This window comes from Phaethon lepturus, unplaced genomic scaffold (genome assembly GCF_000687285.1).
Source record: "Phaethon lepturus isolate BGI_N335 unplaced genomic scaffold, ASM68728v1 scaffold11009, whole genome shotgun sequence".
In the NCBI taxonomy this organism is placed as follows: domain Eukaryota; kingdom Metazoa; phylum Chordata; class Aves; order Phaethontiformes; family Phaethontidae; genus Phaethon; species Phaethon lepturus.
In genome coordinates, this window is record NW_010562772.1 from 104,688 (window position 1) to 119,176 (window position 14,489).

General features: G+C 35.7%; 1 protein-coding gene across 1 annotated transcript in view; it reads right to left on the reverse strand.

The window, feature by feature from the left end:
• Nucleotides 1-11,899, reverse strand: part of LOC104626463 (DNA polymerase alpha catalytic subunit-like) — a 112,907-nt gene extending 101,008 nt beyond the window's left edge. Inside the window, exons 1-3 of the mRNA XM_010294394.1 lie at nucleotides 11,839-11,899; nucleotides 11,171-11,352; nucleotides 9,301-9,432 (exon numbers count right to left, since the gene is read on the reverse strand). Of these exons, the coding sequence (XP_010292696.1) occupies nucleotides 9,301-9,432; nucleotides 11,171-11,352; nucleotides 11,839-11,899 (375 nt within the window). The remainder of the gene's footprint in view (nucleotides 1-9,300; nucleotides 9,433-11,170; nucleotides 11,353-11,838) is intronic.
• Nucleotides 11,900-14,489: the final 2,590 nt, after the last annotated feature.

Here is a 14,489-nt window from a genome sequence, read left to right on the forward strand (position 1 = left end):
CTGCAGCTGTAGGCAGGCTGAAAAGACAATAATCTTCAGCACGGCATGGAAATAGGGAGGGAAGGTTCATCTTTAGCAATAAAAGGTCTTTTTTAAAACCATGTGCCATCGCAGAACACAGGGGACTAAAGCACAGGCAGAGTTGCCAATTCACCAGGCTCAATATGAAAAAAAGACAGCACAAAACCCCCACATGTTCATATGAATAAAGTAAGAGAATAACTAATGTTCAGTAAAAAATGAAGTCTACCAGTCAATACCATTTAATGAAAAAACAGATGAAGACAAATCTAGCCAACCTGACAAGCTTCAAGGACTCTTTAGAGAGACCTACACATAGGATCCTACATATGGGCCAACATCTCTTTTGGAGCACAGCTTTACTATCTGACTACACATTGGAATAAGGTATTGCACTGCAATCTCCCAAAGCAGGCATACAAAGCCTACTTAATGCCCGGGGATTAAAAAAAAAAAAAAAAAAAAAAAAATCCACTTGCATATATCCACTAAAGGAAATAATGGCACTCTGTAGAAAACAGAGACTGCGTAGCACTCACAAGATCTTGATTTCTGAACAAGATACAGTGAAGCAAATGCAAAACCCTTTTATGAAGCCATGTCTAATGTAATGCTATTTTGCCATTTCTTCCTGCAGATGGGAACATTCTCACTTAAAATAAAGTAACATCTTGTTTGAATCCCAGATGATGCAAAACTTCACTGACTCTTGCAACTGTTTCTCTTAAACAAACCTGTAGAAGTATAGGTTTCATAAGTCAAGAGGAGAAACAAATGTCAACAATAACATAGCACAGGCTGCTAGAATTGACCCTGGTGGCTCCTAGGACATATGAAATCTTACAGACAATTTGTTGCTTTATCTCTGGTACTGCTTAGATTTCTCTTGGCCACTGTAAAAGAAAAATTAGTAATTCCCTAGAAGTGTCATTCAGCTAGGGGTTTGCCTTCCCCATCCCTAGGTACATGAATGAAGACACAGAGGCAGAGAAGTTTAGTTAAATAGGGCTGCCCAGACTGATTGCTCTGTGTTTTTTTCACATATATGACTCACTTCCAGGAACCAAGTTGAAAGGTCTGAACTACCCATATGATCTGTTCGATCCCTGAATGCTTATGCAGTCATTAATTTTCTCTTGCTGCACCAAATACTAAATAACATCAAGAACTAAAGAGCTGTTTAAAGAAGTTGAATATATGTTTTTGAAATACTCTTCTAACTACAGAGATTCTATATGATGAGATTTTGAATACTGGAATCATTTCTGTTGAGGAACATCTTATTTAATCTTTCTAAAAGTATTTTACCAAGAAACAGAGCAATGACTAAACATTACTGGAAATATTTTTGACAATTTTAACTGCTTTGAATCCAAAAATGAAAATAATTCTTTTAACATCTAAGGGTAAGAAAAAATAAACACCTGCAAGACCCATTCCCACTATGCCAAGGAAAAGCATGCTGAGGAAAACATAGATGAAGTTTTTCATGTACGCCCTCTGTTGCCACCCAAGCTGCATGACTTTCTTTTTCAATAATCTTCAGGAATGTGGACTATGAAAGGCAGTATCAAACAAAAATGCTTACAAAACAAGGCAACTGCATAAAAAAAATCTTGTAGTTTCACAAATCCTACAGAATTTATTTTAAGCCTTCTTTTAATGTTCATGAGAAAGACTAAGAAACTTTAGGATAGGTACTTTAGATTTCTTCTAATTATTATAAAACATTCCATATTTTGTTCTTTTATATTGCCCAATCAACTCTGAATTACCACAGATGGACCCACTTTAGTTTTTTTTAAAAAAGGCTTAAAGCAAGTAATTTTCACTTCCTAAAAGTCAGTGCTGGACCATGGATTTCTATATTATTAATGACTTCTATGAAAACATTTCTGATAACCACATCATTTTCAGGTCACAAGCGTCAAACAAAGTTACCCTTGTGAAAATGACCATGTCCAGTGAAAACGTGGTCTCTTCAGCTTCAGATTTTAACTTTGGTTCTCCTGAGTGATGCAAGGTGTTTGAGCGCTGTAAGCATTGCTATTTATGCATACACCAACCAGCATCAAGTATTCAAGGCCAACAGACCTTGTTGACTCATGTAATCTCCTAACAAACTGGTTATAATGTGCTCTCTATTAAAAGTTTCTGTGGAACAATACAGACTTAATCTGGTCTGATATTTCAATAATTTGTTGTTCTAAGATATTATAGTTTAAGGCATTAACTGTATCAAAATTCCATGAGAACCAGTGGTTTTAAAACTTACTTTAAGCCTTAATTAGTTTAGCTGGACTTCTGCTTCTTGCAACGTCTCTAATTAGAGTGGGATCCTTTTCCATCAAAAATTTAAATTGAACATAACAAAAACCTAAACAGATTTAAAATGGCATGCTCTAAAACTACTGTAAAAAGAAGATGAACACTGATCCTTTCAAGACCAGTCATTTGTCACAAATCCTCTTGTGACTCATTTGTTATTAACATAGTCTCAGAAGCAGCAAATCCTACAAAGCTATATAGCATCCACAGCACTTCTGTCAATCTAAGGTATCCAAAGGAGGACACGTTTGCTCACTCTCTCTCCAAGTAGCTTGCTCAGGCACTATTTAGTAATGCAGTTGTAGCAGACCTCTACATAGGCTGCACAGATTTGCCCAAGATTTTAAATTCTTGGCTACAGAATCTTGTAACTTCTCAATCTCACCCTCAACCCGAGGGTGACAGAGCACTGGAACAGGCTGCCCAGAGAGGTTGTGGAGTCTCCTTCTCTGGAGACCTTCAAAGCCTGACTGGACACGTTCCTGTGCAACCTGCCCTAGGTGATCCTGCCTTGGCAGGGGGGTTGGACCAGGTGATCTTCAGAGGTCCCTTCCAACCCCTACCATTCTGTGATAACATATACTGGTAACATCAAAGCTACATACTTGGTAGTCAGTTTAAAGCCCGATCAGATACACAGAACTGCAACCATAACTCAATAGTGCAGCACAAACGCGCTCACCAGGTATTGCCAAAATTTGTCATTGCTTCACCTGGGGCAACAGATCAGTTCCAACAGAGTACCTTCAAAGACAGTGCTTTCTGTAATCCTCTGAAGACAGTACCATCTTGTTATTAGAAGAGTGATTCAATCACCTAGGTGAACATTACACACTTGGTGGCAATCATAACCATGACCACATTTACCTCTGGGCACACTTCCCGTAACATGATCTTCACAATACTGCCATTTATAAGCCTAAGCAGACAAATTGTTGTGATAGTAAGACCTTACATTCCTGTACTCTACCTACAGAGGAAATTACAAAGTTAGTTTTACTCTACTGAAGCAACCTCCCTTTCTTAGAATGTGTTCCATGCAGTGGCCAGCCTGGGGAGCCTTTTCTACAAAGAGCCAAGAGAGGTATCTAGTGTCATTAGGAGTCTTCTCTGGCAAAGTACCAGATCACAGACTAAGCACTATGAAGAATTAACAGCAGACACTACTCCTTTGCTGATGTTCACTCATTCTCAGCAGCTAAAATTCTGAGTGCAAAGAGTCACACTCAGTCTCACTCAACCATTAGTGAGATGGATGCACGTCCATCATGGCTAGTAAAATCCGATGAAGAGAGTTTAAGCTTTTGTAAAGACATATCGATCATTACTTTGAAACACTTCACTAAAAATCATATTGATGCTCTAAGTCTAAAACAAACAAATCCTTTAGAGGGCAGATCATGGAAAAGTTGCAGCAACAGTGAATCAATTCCAGCTAATAGACGCTGTGAGTGCTGTGACAAACAACTGCTTACTCATCCCCAAAATGTACTACACATGGTCACCAAAGGCTTATCTTTTACTATTCAATAAACATAAATTGTATCACTAAAGACAGATGTATAACGCTTTCATATGGTAGAATACTGACTGCTCTGTTCAGTAATCAACATATTTATAATTTCCTCCTGGTTAACCAAAACATGATTCCAAATACAACCCATTTGTCAACCTCGGTCAAGGAAAGAATCAGAAAATGCTAATGTGGAGGGGAGGAGAAAAGTCTTGATAATCTGGTGGCAGCCTTCCTTCCCTCTTTCAGGTCCCCAGCAAACTGTGAATGGAATCTCATTAACGTTTTATCTTTCACTCCAATTGCTTTCCGTGCCCTGACTTGGAAGCTTTCAGTACTAAAAATAAATGTCTCAGTTTCTGTATGTATAAACCAAAATGACAGTGATACAAGTTCAAGCTTGGAAAAGACTTAGAGATCCATTTCCATACAAACAGGAAAGAAATCATCACTGGAGTTAATTGGACAGCAGATTCTAGCTATCTCATTGTGCCTACCACATCAGCTAGTGTCACAATTCCTTCTATTTTCTGGACCTACCTACTCTTCACCACATGCCCATACACTTCTAGTACTATTAGCACAACAGTAAATAAAATAGTGTACTATTTATTGCCACCACTAAGCACCTTTTCCTCACACTAAAGAAACTTCTTACCCTACCCACCCACCAATAAAAGCTTTCAATACATGACTGTTGCAAGAACATGATTACAGAAGTCATCACCATCATCTACTATCATATTTTCACCTGTTCATGTGGTGTACACCTGTGGGTTGTTGGCAATACACTTGATTGCAGTGTGGGAGATTCCAGGTTCACAACAAGCTCTGTCATCTTTGTTCTCTTAAGCGAATATGCCATGCAATTCCAAAACCTGTGTGAACGCTATTGCCTCTTGTAATATGATCTCGTTTATAAATCTTTTACCTTTCTAAGTGCACAAAATGCTAATGCAAAACCTAAGAACATATATACAATAGTCAGAACAGCTATATATATAGATATAGATAAAATAATAATTCAAAGATCTTGAAAAGCGTACCAACATGCTTTTATACTGCAACCTAATGTGCAAGCAGTAGACCACCCCACCTCAGGTAAGAAATGAGAAATTTTGAGGGCTATTGAACACTGAATTTTTGCAGCTGAACAGTATAAAGTTATTTAGCAGCATTCAATAGCCTTCAAACTCACTTCTGTCTGTGGGTTACACTGGTCCAGTAGAAAAAGAATGTAACACAAACACAGTGCAATACAGGTTGGACCAAGATTTTTCCACAATTTTTTAAAACCCTTTTAAGGCTTGCATCATTTTATGCATTTTGAGTAACATAGAAAGATTTAAAGATGCCATGCACTATTAACCAGACAGCATATAAAAACAGGTTTTGGCCTATAAACGTACTGCTAATAATACCACAGGTGTATAGTTAAAAACAGTATTTAATAACTGCTGTGTCAGGGACAACAGTTTCCCAGTCCAATCAGTTCAGTATGAATTCTGATACTGCTCAAATGGCATATCCAATATGTTGGGATTTTTTTATTCAGTTCTTTTTAGTTGGCAAAACTAACACCTCAACAGCTGCATAAGATATGGGATTCATTTTATGGATGTTAATACTGATTTTTACAGGGCTTTTTAAACAGGGGATCAAAGGGATGGCATTTATTTACCAAGTGCTCAAAAATGAGCATTTGAATATTGTAGTGGGAAACACAAAACAGTTTCCCTCATAATAATTATATCCACTTACTATTAATGAAATGACACCCTCCTTATGCACAAAAGTTGGTCAGCTTTTCCATTTATGCTTGCTTATTTCAGCCTTCACCCATTCCCTAGCATGGATGTTTCATTGATGGCTGAGGGTAACACTTCAAAAATGAACTAGCTAAACAAACTTCCCAGTAGCACTTGACAGAGCTACACCTATTCTTCCCCATTTCCAAAGCAGTACAGAATTAATTACCAGTTCTATGGATCTATTGTAAGTATAATAGACTAAAGAGCTATCACAGACACATTTATTGTAAAAGCACAATCCCAAGAGTGTCTAGTAGAGGGCCAAAACGATTAACACAAATGCTTTGTCAGATCAAAGATAAAACCTGCACCGCCCAATTGAGGAATGAATTAGAACAGTGGGTTATCTTTCAAATTAACCAGGGCAGTTAGTGAGGAAAATTTCATGAAAGTGTAATTCTTAGCCTTTGTGAATCCACACAGCAGGCATTCTGCCAGCTGACAAGATGATGAAATTTTCATGCTTAAAAAAGCCCTCTTCATTTCCCAATTTAGATTAGCTAGCGTTTCTCTCTCTTTTCATCTATTTGCTCTTCTGAAGCAGAATTAAAAAAAAAAAAAAAAGCACACAACAGGATCAATCTCTCATAGAATAATGCATTTCTGAAAGGAAATAAAATCTTTGTATGTAATTTTTTAGATACATTTACAGTTAGGGGTAAGATCATCAAAATTGATATTGTTAATACCATTAAGAAATTGCTAAATACTGCAGCAATGGTAGATATGTTTTGGGAGACAGATACAAAACACTTCAATGTTTAATAGCAAAAAATTATTGCAGAAACAGAAGATTTTACATAAAGGCAAGTAATTTACAAAAACAGTGGGATTGTAGGACGCTTACCAAATTCTATTTACACTCTACATTTGCATATTTTTAAAGTAAAGAAGTATATCACTATTGTATTTATTTATTTATCAGTTTTCTATGTCAAAAAGGGGAAGTAGATTTTCCACTTTCAGATTTTATGGCACTCGTCCCCACCCCTAAATTTACACAGCCACATATAAAATTTTTCCTTTAGTCTATTTCAATAGACTAAAGGAAACAACATGCAATGAACTTAAACACTAAAAAAAAATATGATTCAAAGCTCACTGAAAAAAAGTCTTATTCAGTGGATTGACCTGTGGATCAGGCTGAAAGGCTCTTGATAGGGCTGTGTTCATAAAAGGTAGCTCGTTATTTTAAAGGTTAAAAACTTGACTTTTACATTTTATGTTTTTGTATTATGTGCCATTTGACCAACACACAAACAACACTAATATCTAAAAATTAAAAAAAAAAAAAAAAAAAGGAGTGACAAAGTTAGACAATATATTTGTCATTTTAAACTGGTATTTCTGCACCTTTCAGAGGCAGCCACTACAATAGCAGACTGTTAAATAAGCATCTCAAAGTTTCATCAAATGCTGTGTTCAGAGAGTTCTTTTTCATACTACTTCTGGGTGTGTCTTTTTATCTTATAGGATTATATATATTAGTGTAAACACCCATTTGATGAATTTCAGCTCCAGCTGTTATAGAGTCACTACAAGTACCTGATGAAAGGAATAAACTAAAACTCACAGCCACTGATTTTCTAAGAGCTAACAGGACAAAAAGTTCACTTGCCCAACTCCACAGAAAGCCTTTTTTAAAAAGAAAATTGTTGTGCAATTTGAAAATTACTTTGTACAATAAAATAATCTCACATTTCCAGAATCTGAATATATTCCACAGTCAAAACGTAGTTTTAGACCTTATACTAAAAATATAACTGAGTTTATACAGCTTTTACTTACAAAGACAAATAAATTCCTTTCAAAGGACACTTAGTTATCCTATATACCATTAATAAGATACCTAATAGATTTTAATACAATGTAAGCAAATTGCAATGTTCAATATTCAAACACTTCACAGTTTGGTTCACAGCTTGGTCTTAAAGAAAAAAAACAAGAGAGAACAGAGTACCACTTTTTGTTCTTATCGGTAGTAAGATTTTTTTTCCTGCCGTTAAATGTATCTTCATTCAGTCATGAAGTTTACTATTGCACATCTTATGCACGTTTTCTAGCATTTTATAGGCCAGAAATTACTTCGCATGTGGCATTGTGTATTATGATAATATACTTAAAACTTATCATAATGTAATTAAGTCTAAAAAAGTTAATCAGAAGCAACATTTACACAAAAGCAGTCCGTGTAAACATAGTATTTTGACATATTATTTAATAACACATTGTTTAATTTAATATACTACGTATGGTAAGTTGAACGATAATTTTGCAGCCTGTTGGACTTTGCAATAAAGTACTGTGAGAGCTCGCATTTTGGCAACTTCACCTGTCCAAGTCATCCACCTTTAACTTCAATTGAGAGGAACAATCTATCCCTACCTTTTATCCCTACCTTGTGAAATACTGCCAGAATTTAAATACTCTAAGAAAGTTTTGTGCTCCTTTTGATGCAAAGACCTTCAAAAGAAGTATTTATAGATTTAGCAATTATTACATTTCCAGAAAAGAGCTTAGAAAACACCCACAGTTGCAATAAGAACTAATATAGAAGATAACACAAAATGCACACTTAATATCAAACTACAATAATACTTAGCATCATAGCTGTTGTCTGCAAAAGTATTTTGTAATACTTAAGAAAACACACCATGAATTAGGTAAACCATTCATTTACAGGACAAATTTTCAAAAACAATTTATGGTTTTGAGTGTATCAAAGGTTCTGTCTTCAAAATTGATCTCTGTCCTGAAGCTGTGAAAACAGGCAATGTTAGAGAACCAAAAAAGGCAGGCAGGCAATAGGATGAGAAGATCTATGAAAATTTGACCAAAATGGCTATCTGCCAATTCACAAAATATGTTGCTTCCAGTATATTCGAGATGCAAAACACACAGATACAATTTAAAAATCATGTACTTTTTTTTCTAACCAGTCACCATTTCGCTCAGTGCCAAGATAGGAATTTCAAATATGACTTCTTTTTTTTTTCCCCACAATGCCATATGAAGCCAACCACTCCTGTTGGCATTTTGGATTTCCTGCACTGCCCCCCCAAAGAAGAGAACTATATCGAGTTAATTAACTACCCATCTTTCTCCTCTTTCTTCCCCTCACGATCATTATGAAAAAAAGATTCATATTATTTCTCTTCCTATTGTCCTTCAAAGAATTTTTACAGAGCTACACTCAGTTTCACAATTTAACACAATATATATTAATTTGGGTTGGACAAAGAGAATCAGATTTCAATTACATGAGAAATTGATATCTGCATATTTGATAGGCTTTACAGATTCTCTCAAAAACATTAGGATAATCAACTCTGCACGTTTTTGTCTAAAAATCTGGAAAACAGAGAGCTACTACATCCATAATAATGCTGACACGCACAGTTAAAATTTAAATACACCTGACTATCTTGACTTGAGACTGAACTGAGAAAACAAACATTCTAAATCAGTATTTTAAATCATTGATTGTTTTATTTCCATAAAGTTGCATTTTGACATTCTGTGCTATTACCTTGGACTATAAAAAAAAAAAGTAACATGACAGTCACTAAAAACTCAGCACCACTTAGAAAACTCATTTCATATGATAGAATATTTCTGAATACTTACATTATAGTATTTTCTGAGATAGCGTCTAATATCCAGCAGTAATTTGTTGTTCATTTGAACCACATAGTTGAAAGGAGGCTCTTCACATTCAGTCTTACTGCACCTTTGCAAGCTGGGTTCAATAAATCGCCCCTGAAAACAGAAACGTAAAAACAGCGTGCATCATTACAACATATGACAGTAGCAGAAGTTATCACAGGAGTTTAGACATAATGTATATTTTTTTAAAATAATAGTCTTAAAGGGCCTGTAATATCTAGGCCTTCTTTCTTCCCACCACAGTTGGCCACATCCATATAAAGACTTCTCTGACCTACAGTTTTCCCATTCTCTTCTTAATGAAAGGTCTTTTGGAAAACATGCTTCTTCACCTGCTACAAAGTTAATAATTTCAAAAATGATGTTGAGTAAAAAAATTAAACTATGGACAAATCACACTTCCCCATCTCCCCCCAAACAACACGGGTTTGTTGTTTTATCAGGGACACCAAAGTTCTACCCAACGCCACTGATCAGAACACTAAAATCAACCTTATAGATGCCAATTATGAAATTATCAATAGGGCTGTAGAGACAAACCTCATTAAACAAGAATGACATGACCATCTTTTATTTTCACCAAGTGCAAAGAATAGCTCTTACAGTTTTACACCATCTCATTCCCCTTACTTTCAAAACCTTCTGAACACCCGACATTAAAACTTCAGAACCTGGATGTGATGCATGAACAGCTGAAATTAAGCTGGTAGAACTCTCATTCAAATAAGAGCAGCCTGGTAGGTTGGATGGTTATACAACTTTTAGCATATTTTCTTTCCCGGTAAGACTTAGCTTTTGTGAGCCATCTTGGCTAAACCCCCACCCACAACACTAAATAATTCCATGTGGACAAGAGGGGGGTTTTTTGGTTTGGTTTAGGGGTTTTCTTTTGTTGTTTGGTAGGGTTTTTTAGTTTTGTGTTTTGGGGGTTGATTTTTTTTTTAGCCCATCTGGAAGTTGTCAAGCCTACGTGCAATTAACTATCTTATTTACAGCCGTAATGAACAAAAGTCAAGGATTCACAAAGTATCACTCGATTTGTGTGTCTTCTCCTCTTACTTGCTTCCAAAGATTGCTTTATTTTGATTCAAAAAAATGCGAAACATCTGCTGTTTGTCCAAATTAACTTAAAATAATTACTTTTAATTTAGATAAAAGATTTTATTTGCTTCCAGTTTCAAGGTTTTCACTACTCTGAAGCTCGCTAATTTGCCAATGACTAATACATGCATAACATCGCTGTAGAGTTAAATACTTGGCCCTATTTCAAGCTGTGATCCAAGGTCAGAGATACATTTTTTGGCAGAACTTCTCAACAAGAATGTACCCCTATGACTTTTTATGTTCAATACACAAAGACAGAAGGAAAGATAACACAGAAAAACCTTACTGTCAAGAAGGGAAGTGGGATGTAGCAAGATAAACACAGGTTTCAAAAACACTTTGTTCCAATTAATATGATTTAGGATAAGAAATTGCCATCGCTATACAAAAGTTTTATTAAATAGAGAACTGGAAGTTACTAAGGTGTTAAGATAAGGATTCCTTAAAAAGTTGCAGCAACAATCATTCACGACTGTGGGCAAACAGATTAATGAAACCAGATAATCTCCCATGTTCTGCTAGACGACACAGCTGAAATGCAAAAATGGGAAAAATATTTCAGCACTGTCTTATCAGCAAATTTCTGTTCAAAAACTATAAATAGCAGAACTCAAACAGTATGGTATCTTCTCCTACATCACATGAATCCTATCTGAAAAGTCATTCTCTCTACAAGTATTTTTCTCCCTCACCGATGAACAGAAATGAAACAGAAAAAAAAACTAACCGAACCATCAAAGACATTGTCATAAATATTTTCTGTTCCGCATTTGAGGCAGCAAAACTTGAATCTTTCACAATCCCTATATTTCTCCTCATCAGTGAGCTGAGCTGGGCCACCAACCAAGGCATCATTCTCCTCATCTTTATGGTAATGGTGATGGACTCTGAATTGGGAGGGATCCAGTCCTATTAATAAGAAACAAAAATTTCAAAAGACTAAGAGGTCAACCATGCAAGTAGGTTCATTTTTCATATGCTTGGTGAAGCAGATTCAAAAGAAAGCTACAAAAGGTAAATTCAGAAGCTGAAAAACCTCTCCTTAGCAAAACCTCCTCTATAAAACATAAATACATATTACAATTTTTAACCATGAATAAAGGTTCACGAAACATGAAGAAATTTTCTTACTTATCTTCTTACGCAAGATTGCTTTACAAATAAAACAAGCACATTGCATTATCATGGGAGTATGCAACAGAACATTTTGTTTCTGAGGAAACCACTCCTAACGGATGGCTTTATTGTTATTTTCTTCTTAAGTTACATTGAAAATATTTCAATAAAAAATGTGCATCGTTATTAAGAAACAGTCTTTAAATCAAAATGGCACCATTAAAACTGAAAACAGAGAATAAAAACCCCATTAAAGAAACGAGGGTGCACTGCTATTACCAACTCCTTCAAGTCCGTATGCAACTGCCAACTCTGATTTCAATGCAGTGGTCGATTTCATTTTGGCTCAGTGGTTAACAGCATGTAGGTTTCAATCTAATGCAGTGGTTAAAATTCAGCAGCAGCATTTAAAACGGCAGCGCTGGAGACAAAATGCTTTATTTTTCATTGCCAGAACTCAAGATTTTAAACAAATGACTACACAAAGGAGATCCTAAAAATACTGATTCAACCACAAATAAGTAAATAAGCAAGCAAGCACGAAGTTCACTGCCCCAGGAATAAGACTGCCAAAGTAAACATAATAAAAATCCACGGGTTTTGTCATCCTTTGTCATATGCAACCTTTTAAAAGCCCATGTATCCCATTTACAGGTTTTGTTGTAAACTCTAGCAAATAGCACATGCTAGAAAAAAAACATTAATTGAATGAGCATGTAGAAAAAAAACATTCAGAAAACTATGGCTTACTTTATTATTAAGAAGAAAAAGATCAAAGAGAAGCACTTTTTAAAAAGTATTTTTAACCGGGACTAATTAAGCCAAGTAACAGATTACCATGTATTATCCCATATCTTGGGTACATTTCAGTAACAAATGTAATAATTATTATCAAAAGAGCAAGAAAGATTACAAATACAAAGTGAAGCTAGATTTTACAGTTCTTCTTAACCTTGCAATACAGTACTGAAATACTTGAAGAAAATGTTTGGGAACAATATTCAGTTGAACTAGACAAATATTATTCCACATATAAAACAGTTGTGTTATACAGGCAGATATAGATCGTCTTTACATAAAAGATTTGAAATGTGTGACTATTATCAGGATTCTGAATTTCTATTTTGCAACAATAAAACAAATTCAAGGGCACGGAAAAACTCCATTGCCAAGTAAGTTTGTTTGGTTCTTGATAGAATTATGAGCTTCAATAAAATTTAATCAATCTTCCCAATATTAATTTTACCAAAAGAAACAAATGTCAATGCGTAAGTGTTCACCTTCAATTCACCTCTAAGAGGTTCTTAAACTTTTAATACAGTTCTCTACTATTCGTGAAAAGGAAGAGCAAACAAAGCAAAAAACATTGTTAATACCTTATTTTATGCTCTGATACATATGGTACCCCCCCAAAAAGATGGTGGGTTTTTCTTTGCTGTTGTTTGGTTGTTTTTTTTTTTAAAGGTTAATAGTACATTTGCTGTTTTAGAAAATAAAGAGTACACTCCACAACACACAGGCAGTAGATAAAAGGTTTAGAAAGGGACTTGACTTTAGTATTAAGATTTTGCAAAAAATCAACTAAGTATGCAGTAGGTTGGATTTAAGATAGCAGTAGTGAATACAAAGAAAAATTCTCAGTTTACTCTGAGTTCAGAAATGAAATGAAAAAAAGATTGTGACAACTTTCCGACAGAGATGCCATTAAAGTTCAGCTACAAATTTATCTTTGGTTGTTTCACAAAAGGTAAATATAGAGCAAAATAGTTCACTAAATAAAAGGAGACAAATTCTGGTCTTCATACAACTGCAGTTTTCCAATACTCAGTCAAAACCCACAAGAGCACATAAGCATCTGGACATTTGGTAGTAATTTAACAGGGAAAAAAAGAAAGAAGTTATTCATTGGAAGAATTTAAAGCACACCTATCTCTGAGCTTTTTTAGATGTTTTGGCTGGAGAAAACAGCAGAAAAAATATTTTGCTGATTCAAGTGTACATCTAACTTTTGGTGTGCAAACACCCACAGTGAAATCAAAGGGAGTACTGTTTCAGTACAGTTAATCAGGCTGTTAAAGAACGTGCCTACCTTAATGATCTTGTGGAATTGTGACCTATTTTATCTATTATTTCCTTTCAGGAATAGTTAGTTGGTTCAATTAATCCATTTCAGCACACTAACTGGTATCCTCTCGGATCAGGACACACTGGTTGTATTACTGTACTTGGCAAACAAAACAGGGACTCTGATGGGTGGGGTAAAAATAAAACCTGGTTTTAGTAATTTTTAAATGAATAGGATGAGACTAATCAATTAACTTCTTTAAACTCTCCTTTTTTTTTCCACAACAAGAAGAAAAATCAAAGGGACGTTGACTTACTCTGACATGAAAATCTTCAGGACTATCATTAAATTACCTGCACCACAGGTAAGCTTTCCAACCTCACAAAAACTGCAAGGCTGCATACATGACAAAGAAATGTAACATTAAAAATACGCTGATGAACCTCGTGTGACAAAAGTAAATAATAAAAGTTCCAGGACTTGTTCCCAATTATTTAATAGAATTATTAAAATATTTAGTGACTAGCAAGCAAAAGCAGTCACTCAAGAAACTGAAAAAAGGTCTAATAAATTTTACAAATCGCAGTATTTTAACCATGACATTTCTGCAGACGGTTTTTACACGCCTTTCCACGCACACTCCCCAGGGAGCAGAAGCGCGGCAGGCAGCAAGGCATGAGCCCCCCGGAGCCTCAGCCGCCGGGGAGACGTTTGGGCAGGCCGCCGGCCGCCTTCCCCGCGGGCCGCTGAACAAAAGCCCGAGGGCCCTTCCCTGGATTTCGTATGTCAGCGGCAGGCTAGTCGGGAAGCAGGGAAAGTTTCCCCGCCCGTACCTTTGCCCGTTCGACATGTCAGAGGCAGGGAA